The sequence below is a fragment of the Kryptolebias marmoratus genome, linkage group LG6 (assembly GCF_001649575.2).
Source record: "Kryptolebias marmoratus isolate JLee-2015 linkage group LG6, ASM164957v2, whole genome shotgun sequence".
Lineage (NCBI taxonomy): Eukaryota > Metazoa > Chordata > Actinopteri > Cyprinodontiformes > Rivulidae > Kryptolebias > Kryptolebias marmoratus.
Genome location: NC_051435.1, coordinates 13,732,089 through 13,743,217, shown reverse-complemented (window position 1 = coordinate 13,743,217; position 11,129 = coordinate 13,732,089). Strand labels below are relative to the sequence as shown.

Genomic DNA, 11,129 nt, shown 5'->3' with positions numbered 1-11,129 from the left:
AATTTTAAAAAAAAGATTATAAACAATTAAAATCATACCTGTTGGAAATGGCTCTGTGATGAACTTCTGTTTGGAGAAAAAAAGTTTAATTCTGACCAGACTGTTAAGCTAATAGCTAGTCCGAGTTGGGCTGCTGCCCTCTTAAAACAACCCCAAAACCTCAAAAATGTCACCAAATTTTTTCCATTAGCACATCAATCTAGTCCAAATTAAACTCTGTCTCCAAATTGAGATAATTAAAAAACAAAACTACCAACTGATAAGACATTAATGGTACGTAACCTTTCAAAAAAAAAGCCCACCTCAAAAGATGTGCTCTACTGATTTAATGCTAGAACTTTATTTAGAAATAAGCAGGATGGCCACACATATAGACACCAGTCCTCCCCTGCAATATAATATCTTTGCTGCATGAGCCCAAACATTGATTTGCCTTCCAAATATAGCCTCTCTTTGTTTACTCAGACGAGCATTGCCATGGAAACACAAGGAAAAGGAGTTACAGGAAAGTTAAGAGGGATCCAGCCCACCAGACTGCGAAGGGCTCATATCATTCAGGAACAAAGGCAGCCCAACGTCGTCCGTTTGAAGCTAAGGAGACGACAGCCTGCTCAGGGTACTTTTTAGTCTCTTGCATCTCTCATTAAAAATAAAATAATATATAAACACTGTGGATTTTACCTTGAGTAGCACAGTCGACCAACAAGAGCTTTTCTCTTTCATAAATTAATGTGGTGTCTTCTGCTGTCTGTGCTGGAATATAAGCAATAATTTTAACTTATTCTAGTGTCTTACGCAGACTGGATGTGAAACACTGATGGGGCTGAAGTTGGAAGAAAATAACTACTTTCTTCTTAACTTTGACTTATTTATCCAGCAACTCCATGAAGCTCATTTATTTGCAAGCAGATACATTCAGTCATTGAGTATCTGGACAGAGATCGCCTTTACATTTGGGACATTTTATTTTGAAGGCATCCAAAACTGATATAACAGACATTGCAGCCTGACAAAACAACATTTTACATGAATTTAACATGTCTATATTGTTGCAACATGTATTTTAAGCAATGACTTGAGTTTATAATTCATAATTAAGAGATATTTTGATGTTTTAATTAGTGCTGCTTTATGAGGCCTTGATGTCTCGCTCCAGGTTTTCACTTCACTTTATTTTTCAGGATGTGAAAACTCTACGAGTCATTAAAACAGCCGCTGAGCTGAGACTGGACTTCACAGGCACTGGTTAATTTCAAGTTTAGTTTTTTTTTAAGGTTACACAGAAAAGCATGTCTCATCAACAAAACAAACCTGAATCATGGGAATGAAGAAATGTTCTCGACAAAGGCTCTTAAACAAGGTCACAAAACGAGAGCAGAGATGAGGCACATTTTCACAACGTATGTGAGAGTACAACATTCTTAAAAAAAGAAAAAAAAAACTGTCTGTGAGAATGTCTGACACAAGCACAACTCTGTACATTTGCAGAGCAGACAACCATCCTGTGCAAAACCACAGAGCACTTCCTGATTTATTCTTTGTGGTATCGCATACAAAAAAAATACATCTGACAGGGTTTTGCACTGACCTCCTATGCAAGCTTTAACTTTTATACATAGCAACATAAAAAAGATAACTATTTTGAGATTATTTTCTTTTGTGAATGTAAAGTTCATCAGCTTCCTGCTCTAGACAGAAAATATGGAGATTATGCAAATGCATTTTAGCTGGAAAATGAGAAATGCTTGGTTAATTTCAACGCTTTAATGGATATCAATAATTCATAAAAGTTCAACTACTTCCAGCTGCAAATAAACTAAAACATGGCTATTTTATGAGATAATCTGAACATATTTGTTTTAAAAAAAAAACTAATTGAGGCTCAAACTATGTACAGTGCAACTTTTGCAGGTACATTTATGCATATATTTTACAACACAAAGAAAAAAGGTGCATTTTCTGTCTCCCACTTTTCTCCTTTCAGTCTCCAAGGTTTAGAGCTTTTCAGTTCTGAAGTTTATAACTCCTCTTTGTCCTTCATTAGGTGTTGATCGACCCAAAGAGACGGGGGTAACTTTTTTCCTTCAGAGCTCTTGCATATCTTCAGCACTAGAACGAATATGACTAAGAGCAAGATGGCAACAATAACCACAAACGGCACAATCAGCGTAGCAGATGTGCATTCAGATGAAGCTTGAATGTTTCCTGCAAAGAAAAGAAAAGAAAAACTTAAACACTGACTTCAACATCAAAGATTAATGCAAGAATTGAGTAGAAAAGTTGTTTCATAATGCCAGAAACTTATCTCAGTGACAGGAAACAAGTGGTCTATTAGAACAGCTGCTATTCAGACAGTAAAGCGGTAGTTTTTAGAAGGAACTGAAAATATATTATAAACCTAATTTGTTATCATTTTAATAGATGTATGTGTGTGTTAGGGTATTTATGAATGTAAAGATTATATCGTACATGTATGTGCTTTATGTATGAGAGTATCATTGCACATAAGATAAAGTAGACTTTATCTTGGAATGTGTTATTATAATACTTCATCTGTAATATGATTTCTTGTAAATGTAATCTGTCCTTTTTTTATGTAATCTGACCCCAGGAAAAATAGCTGATGCAGCATGCTGCTGATGCTAATGGGGATCTCAGTAAACATGAACAGAAACATAAACAGGTGCTTACCCTCTGCATAAACAGTGACATTCAAGTGTCCTGACTCCCTCTTAGCAACCTTCCACCCGTGACTCAGAGAGGGGAGCCACTCCTCGACCTCGCAGAAATACAGGCCACTGTCCTCAGACCCAGGTTTTAAAACTGTCAGGGTGAACTCATTCGGCAGAGGGTGACTGAATTTCAGAGTGTCCTTCCTAGAGATGGCTTGTAAAGTGGAATTTCGGTAAACTATGAATATGGGGCGTTTAGGTTCTGTGCCTTTCTTCCAAAACCAAGTGACCTGGAACTGGGCTTTATCACTGGATTGTTGAGTGATGTGACAGGGAATGTCGAAGTTCTCAGCCTTGCTTATGTTCATCTCCACATCTTTTATGTCAAGTGACAGTTTTGCATCTGTAGGAAAGAGCAGAGATAAAAAAAGAAAAAAAAAAGAAAACACAATAAAATAAATCTACAACATAACTAGAACTGGTCCAAACAACGATAAAACCTTTATACAGAAGAGACAGTATGAGAGAAGCATTGCGGTGGATAATGGTGACAAGAGCAGAAGTCATCGAATTACTGAGAAACAGGCAAGTGTGGTTGTGCAACACAACTCAGGGAAATATAAGCACGCATGCAAAACGAAATGCACGAACCACAAAAAAACTATCAAATGGTTTCTAACTAATTTAGGTACTGTGTGTTTTTTTGCTATGAGTACAGTGAGATTATTTAAGCCACACTGATGTGAGAAATACATTAGCCAAAGACAACCCATTCTATCTAATCTCTGCATTTCATATAAAAGAAAACTCCACCAGCACGTACAAGCATGTATCGTAACAAATAACTGCACACAGAGGTAGTTAGTGAAATAAGTCAATCAACTATTGCCAAGCAGACATAAGAGCGAACTGAGGTCATTATGACAACATTTCCGTGTTTTTTAGCTTGACTTTTGTAATCTTGGTTTTTAGCAGCCAGACGAGACCATATTTAGACAAAAAGATAAAGAGATTGTGAAATTACTTCCAAAATGCTGACTCTGATCAGAAGGTGTGAACGCATGCATAGAAGACTTCAAAATTTGGAGATAAAATCAGATTACTTCAGGTAAAATCTCACTGCGTCTGTTGGAGACTAGTTGGATATTACTGATTCCCAGTGGTTCAAATCGAACTTGTGTATTCCTGTAGATTAAATTATAAACACAGGGACAGCTGCTGAGGTAGGCACAATGTGGACGAAGGTGGGCAACAAAATATTGTGCAGAATCATTTTCAGTAAGTCGTAGACATTTGTCTGGGCAAAAAATTACGAGAAAAAAAAAAACCTTCTGATTGTTTGCTTGTTTTGTTGTTTAATGCTTGAATAAGTAACTGAATAATTTTAATAAGCAATGTTTGTAGATGGACTTTTTTATTTAGTGTTTGTTTAAAAGCACTGTTGACTCTGTTAAAAAAGGCTAAAGTTACTGAAGTTAAACGCTTTGCTTTTAACTAAAATACAGCTAATTGAACATGAAACTGAGTATTTGCCTGTCTAGCATTTCCACTTGGCTTTTTTGGTTTATCATTACACTTGTTTGTTGTGTTGGTAGCTGCGATTTCCTATTCTACTGTCTCAGGTTTAACCTGCACCATCTTTTATTTCAGTAAGTTGAAGAAGTTGAGAGTTTTCCTTGATTTGGGTCGCTATTTCTCATTAAGAGGTGATGAGGGGTCCTGAAGCCTAGAACACAGTTTGGCAAGTTGTGCACACAAAAATAAGTTGTGATTTCCAAAAACAGGCCACACAAAACACAGCCCACAGGTTGCAAACAGTCAGATATTCAGTAAGACTGCATTTAAATATTGGGACACCAATAGTCACAGCCCAGTGAGATACTACCCTTAGAGTGCCTTTATCGATTTACTGAGCTCAAGATTTTCAGGAGTCATACAAGACCCATTGGTAACATGTTTGTTTAATCTTTGTTACTTTCCTTAATTTTCCTTAATTACAACCTGCAAAGCAAAAAATGAATACAGAAATGATGTGCATCGGTGTTGGTTTTTGTGTTTTTTAAATTGAAAGTTTTTGTGACGACTGAGCTGTCATAAGATTTTGCATTCAATGGGTAGGTGTATTAAATGGCCACTTTAATTAACTTTGCAATAAAATTGAAAAAAAGGAAATAACAGCTAACCTGGCTCCTTGAAAGAAACACACACACACAAACATAGATATACACACACATGAAAACAAGCATCTATATTTAAAACAACGATAAAGAATAAACAGCACTTGCAAAAACACACTTCACATAAACTACCTATACAATCTGTCGCAAAATATGCAATCATACCTGGGCCAAGTACAGTCAGTGTAATGGGGCCAGAACTTTTTGAGGCCTTTTGGTTCCATCGACCCTCATCATCTGGCTGGTATTGCTCCACCTGGCACCAAAAGTTCCCACTGTCCGATTCATGGGCCCTCTGTATCCTTAGGTAGAATATGTTCTGAGTGGGTCTAGAGAGATGAAGCCGACCCTGCAGGCCCATGAGCTCCTGGTTCTGTGGGTAAGTTAGCAGTCCAGTGTGATCGAGCTCCACTAGAGAAGAATTCATGCTCAGAGAAGTGGATGGAGCGTAGAACCACGTGACTTTGTAGTAAAGGCCAGATGCACCTGAGCTGCTGTTGCACCTGAGCTCTACTTCATCTCCCTCTCTGGCCTTCAGTTCCTGCTGTTTATTATCTAAAATAAGATCATTTTCTATAAAACAAGAGAAAGAAAGAAAAGATTAGGACCAAAAATCACATCATTTGGTTGTTTTTAAATGGTATTGTGTATTGGCAATCAGACAAGTTGCATGCTGTATTTAATCCTTCAGTGAAATAATTAAAAGTTGGGAGAAAAAAACAACAACAACCTACCAGGCTCAGTAATGTTTAAATTTGTTTGTGCAAACTTTGCTGGAAGTGAATACCAATCTCCACGGGGACCTTGAAGCCACTCCTCCACTTTGCATTGATACAGACCTCGATCTGTGAGTCTGGCTTGCCGAATAGTCAACTCAAAAATAAGCCCCATCTTGCGCTTCATGCTGATTCGCTGCTTGTCATTCTGCTCCACCCGATCCCCAAATGTTACAACAGCATACTGGTCAGAGCTTAAAATGGTCTTATTCACCGATCCTTGCAGGTACAGCCAGGTGACAGCATACAGAGAGGAAGGAGATGAGCTTGAAGAAACTTTACAGTTCATCTGAATGTCAGTGTTGACACTTTGCAGGATTTTGGGACTGAAAGATAGGGCTAGTTTGTTCTCTGAAAGAAAGAGGGAAAAATTGTCAATAAATTGTGACAAGAAAAAAAAAAAACAGAATGATATTTCTTTTTAAAAAAAGTACCTGGGTTTCGCACTGTCACGCTCACTTCGTTGGATGGGGTTAGCTTCTTATACACATTCTCCAAAAAGACAGACACCAAACACTGGTAGCTCCCCGCCTCCCTGTAGCTGGCACCGATGATTATCAGGGAGTACATGACTAGATTTTTTTGCTTTCTTACTTTAACCTGGTATTGGTGTTGATTTCCAGACCAACTGATGGAACCATCCGAAACCAGTGTCACAATGGTATTTAGGCTGGAGCCTTTAGTTTGCACGCTCCAGCTAAGAGTTGATGGTACAGGTGGCCCCTTGACATTGCATACCAGCTCCACATTTTCCCCCATTGTCACTTCGCTGTGGCGATTAATCAGAGACACTTTCACCAGAGATTCTGGGACACAAATTTAAAACAGACATCAGTTAAGAAAGGAAACACAGGGTATGTTTGTTAGTCTATTAGTAAAATATCACATGAAGTACAGGACAGGTTTTATTGAAACTCTCAAAGTAATCATTGGATTACTTATATATATATATATATATATATATATATATATATAAGATTTTATATATATATACACATATATATTTCCTTAAGAAACAAACAGAAGCTTACCAATAGTATTTACGGTCACGCTGGCAGATTGTGACTGGCTGTGAGTCTTGCCATTGGTTTTCAATTCGGTCACCGTACACTGGTAAACACCTGAGTCTGAGGGTGTGACTTCATCAAGTTCAAAGACAAAGACGTCAGCTGCTTGGCGCATCGCTCTCACTTTACGGCTCTCGAATGCTGCTGCTGTCTCCATAACGCCATCCTGATTTAGACTGATGACCTTGGTGAATAGGAGGTCTGTTTGGGCTATGGGCTTGCGTTGCCAGATGACAGAGAGCCGACCTTCGGACCCACCCACCTTACAGACAAGCCTCAACTTTTCCCTTTGGATAACTGATATAACTGATGTCGGCACGTCTTGCATCGTCACTGAGAGCTCACTTTCTGTGTGGAAACATGGCAACAGATGACTTTTCATTTTCTTATAAAAAATAAATAAATAACTGCCAATATGCATGAGGGTCTAAATCAGTATGGGCTTCATTCAACAAACCTGCAGATGAAATTGTAATCAGCAGGGGGCTTGAGTCCTTGGTTGTTCCCTGAGTAAAAGCACCATTGCTATCTCTCTCTTCAAGCCACGCTCTGCAGCCATACTCTCCCTGGTCCGCGGTTCGGACTGGCTTTAATCTGAGTTCATTTTTTTGGTTCTGAATCCGCGTGACCCTCAGCTCCCCTTCTTTCTCTCGGCTGCTGTAGCTGGGCTTCACAGCCAGAACCCCCGTGGGGCCGATGCGGGCTAATTCGATGTTCCTCCAAAGCCAGACTACAGTGAAGAACCGAGCCTCCATGTTCTGTGTGTCGATGCTGCAAGACAGCTGCAGCTCTTCCCCCTCCTCCAGAGTTGTCTGCTCTGCTGCCATCCTCACCTCAAGAGACGACATGTCTGTCACTTCTACAGAACACAAAAAAATGACACATCTCATCAAGAAGCCACGACAACTGTGCAAGGAAGTGCCAACTCATTTCAACACACTCCACTTCACATAACAAGACTTGATAAAGCTAGTTGATGTTTCTGACCTCTGGCTTTGACCGTCAGGGTAACTGCCTCTGCCTGGCTCTGAGAGATCATGTACCATGAACGATCCGGATCTTGGATCCACTCCTGAGCCTGGCAGTAGATTTTCCCTTGATCTGACACCTCAAGCTGAGCCATCTTCAGCTGGTATGTGGCCTCCCCTAATTTATCTAAGCTGATGTCTCCTTCCTGGTAACGCTGCTCAAACCCCTGGCCTGGGCTGAGCGTGAAATATCTGTCCAGAGAAATGATGGGCTGAGCATCACTCTGTTCGTCTTTATGGAGATACCAGGTGAAAGACAGATGGGTGTGCTGGATGGTGTTGCTGGAGGCTTGACATGTCAGAGTGAGAGTTTCTCCTTGGTTATAGTTCAGCGAAGTGGCAGACTCACTAGATGAAACACTTAGGGAGTTGTCAATCACTATGGCAACACAACAACAACAAAAAAGGGTCACACGTTTTGACAATTTTCTGCAGCATTTAAAGTGTGTGGACAGAAAAAATGAAGCTTAATTACCTTTAACAGTTGTTATAGCACTGTAGGTTCCATCAAACGTACTTTCTGTATTTTTTATTTTACAGTCATAATCGCCTTCATCATCTTTGAGTAAATTTTGTATCTGAAAACGGGCTGAGTTGGGATTTACATGTATAAGAGAAATGTCATTCTGCAGGACACGCCGCTGATGGCTGGCATAGCCAAAGTCTTCTTCACCGGTACTGATGATGTTGATTTCAAAGTTTGGGCGCGCAGGCTTTATCACGCGAAATTCAAAAATCTTTTCAGCCATTTCGTCCTTGAAGCCACTGACGTTGCAGGAGATGAAGAGCTGGGAGCCCTCGACACGATACAGAGGTCCGGTCTGTATCTCAGTGTGCACTTTGGCCTCTGATGAAAGGACAACAAACAAAACACAGATTGAGAAATCAGGTAAATTCTGCATTAATTGTCAATATTATTGTCTGCTCTTCATATGGGCTTTGTTCTTTGAATGAAGGTTTAATTCAAATTTTGCAAACCTTACTTCCTGTTTGACTTCATAGAGCCTGATCTTTGTTTTACCACCTGATCTTGATTACTAATTAGCACACCTGTTTTTCATTTTGTGATTACCTCACTCTGTATATACAGCAGTATTCTTGCTTATTATTAGATTCTCTGTTTACTTGAGTTAGTTATTGCAGTGCTTCTCACCCCTCTGAGCCTCTGTCCAAGTCATTAAAGTTTGTTTCCATCTGGAACCTGCTCTTTTGTCTGTCAGTCTAAATTTGGGTCTTTCCTGTGACTCGGTGGGTCTTTTTGTAGGAATATGCATGCAACTCTATTGCTTGTTGGCTGACTCCTGTTTTTGGACCTCTGTTCTGCTTTAAATACAGTTATTCCACAGTTATTTTAAGATTTTATTTCTGCCAGAGTTGCTTGAGACTGCACCAGGAGTGCTACAGCTATCTGCTGCTGCTAAATACACTTGCAAACAACCAGGGAGGAAGCCTTCTTTTAAACTGTTACTCCAAACTGAGGTTGTCAAACTAAAAACGGGGAACGCATTACGCCTTTATCCCTTTTCTACAGAACCCCATTCCAAAAGATCTGAAATATATCTTTAAGCTTTTCAAGGACTGGCCTGTGGTGCAGCTGAAATCTTGCAACGATTTATTGTAAACACAAAGAGCCGAAGGTCAGACAACTTGTGGGAAGATGAGGGAGATGGACATTAATGGAGGTGGCAGAGATCTGTCAAGGAGGTACAAGTAGGTACACTCTCACGATTTCACATGAGTGATAAACTCTGCGAGCGTCGTAAACAAGCCTCACCAGTGATTGTATTTCCTCAGGAGTCTGAAACAAGCCGGCTGGCCTCAGTGTTTTGACAGCATTTTTACAGCTATGTAGTGAAGAGTGAGCATATTCACCTCCTTCACCACCTGATACAGAAACCCCTCTGCTGCAGAGGGTGGTTAAACCTGCCTCAGCCTTCTTTCTTACTGAGTATATACCCACCGAGCAGTACAGATGAAAGACTTGTGCATCATGAAGGACCCCAGTTCATCCCACTTATGAACTGTTTGACCCCTGAACGCATCAAAATCAGATCAAAATTTCTCTAACGCAGCTCCTTTCGCAGAGGTTGAGACTTATGAGCTCTCTGCTGGGCTGCTGCCACCACTACTTATTTTTATAATTACTAATGCATTCTCTTGATGTTAAAATATGAAGATAATCCTTTTTAATTGTAATTTTGTGTTGTATCAACAAACAAAAAAAAACTCAACCCTTATATCTATTTACACAGTGTACTGATGTGAGTAAATTCTCAGCAAGTATTAATCTTGAACCTTAAATGCATTCATTACCGTGCGCTGATGTTGCAGGGAATAAATTATCGCTCCAAGCGAGCTGTAATTGCAACTTCTGCAGATTAGTGAAAAATACTTTGGAGGTAATTACTTGACTGCATCAAATAAGCTGTTATTAACTAAAGGAGTGAATTAAACAAATGTAATATGGATCACTTTGTGTGCTTAGCTAATCATAAAATCAGAAGCATGGGCACCAATTGTAAATTTGAGCCAAACATTGTGTTTTTATCTATTTTTATTGTTTTTTTACTATATATATTCTATATGTACATTCACAGAGAGCACCAAATTCCTGTCTCATAGCCGTACATGCAATTTAAAAAATATTTATATGTATAAATTTTTTTCCCCGAGCATTTGAATCCAAACCTACTTACCACAGTGTAGAAGTAAACCCATCCAAAGCAGTAAAGTGGGCCCCCACATGGAGCTCAGAGAACACGCCATTGTGGACTCAGTTTCAGGCTCAGTCTGCCTCTGCCTGTTCTGACTGACTCATGTGGTTTATGTTGTCTGTAGGCACTGAGAAAGAGGAAGTCTGAGATGGTTCCTGCATACATATCTGCGTATTGTTTGGCAAAAGCAGAAAAGAAAGCACATGCGCAACAAGTGGAGTTGCAAAGGGAAAGAGAAACAGAACGTGACCCACAAAACAAGTTGGCCCCATCTAAGACTGACATTTGGTTAAGTTTATATCTGGTCAAAGAATCTGCAAACAGAGCTGTGGAAGGCTTGTTTATCTACATCAGCCAGGCCTCAAATGTAGAGTCTGGTTTCTATCAGCAGCCTCCCTTCATGTCTGTTTTATTATGTTTTTTATTAATTTTATGACTGAAAATATTTCAACACATTTCGAACACGCCGCAACAGTGCGCAGCGTCAAACTGTTGCTAGGAAACGAGTTGTCTAACCTATTTTTTATTGTTTTTTTTTTGTGTGTTTTTTTATATAGTAGCTGTGAAAGGTTTTTTTTTTTTTTTTTACCAATGTGAAAACATGACACTTACGGTTAAAAAGAGCTTTGATTGATTTGTATGGCCTGTTCAGCAGTACTTCGTCCTCTTTGGTCAATAGTGCCATCTAGTGGAGA

The 11,129-nt window shown here is 39.4% G+C and overlaps 1 protein-coding gene across 1 annotated transcript; it reads right to left on the bottom strand.

Moving 5' to 3' along the window:
- Window positions 1–946: 946 nt before the first annotated feature.
- Window positions 947–10,573, bottom strand: LOC108239718 (immunoglobulin superfamily member 3). Its single transcript, XM_017422617.3, has 10 exons — window positions 10,417–10,573; window positions 8,196–8,567; window positions 7,680–8,099; window positions 7,150–7,551; window positions 6,657–7,040; window positions 6,060–6,431; window positions 5,584–5,976; window positions 5,015–5,422; window positions 2,692–3,075; window positions 947–2,205 (listed from the first exon to the last, which is right to left on the bottom strand). The coding sequence occupies exons 1-10, from the start codon at window positions 10,484–10,486 to the stop codon at window positions 2,018–2,020; spliced, it is 3,393 nt and encodes a 1,130-aa protein (XP_017278106.1). The 5' UTR covers window positions 10,487–10,573; the 3' UTR covers window positions 947–2,017.
- Between the last annotated feature and the right edge of the window lie 556 nt (window positions 10,574–11,129).

Bases quoted from the DNA above. Each gene is read 5' to 3' on its own strand.
- LOC108239718 (XM_017422617.3), bottom strand. From the start codon at position 10,486: ATGGCGTGTTCTCTGAGCTCCATGTGGGGGCCCACTTTACTGCTTTGG. The intron at 8,100-8,195 runs GTAATTAAGCTT...GTGTTGCCATAG, and splicing joins TGCTATAACAACTGTTAAAG to TGATTGACAACTCCCTAAGT. The intron at 5,977-6,059 runs GTACTTTTTTTA...TCTTTCTTTCAG, and splicing joins CGTGACAGTGCGAAACCCAG to AGAACAAACTAGCCCTATCT.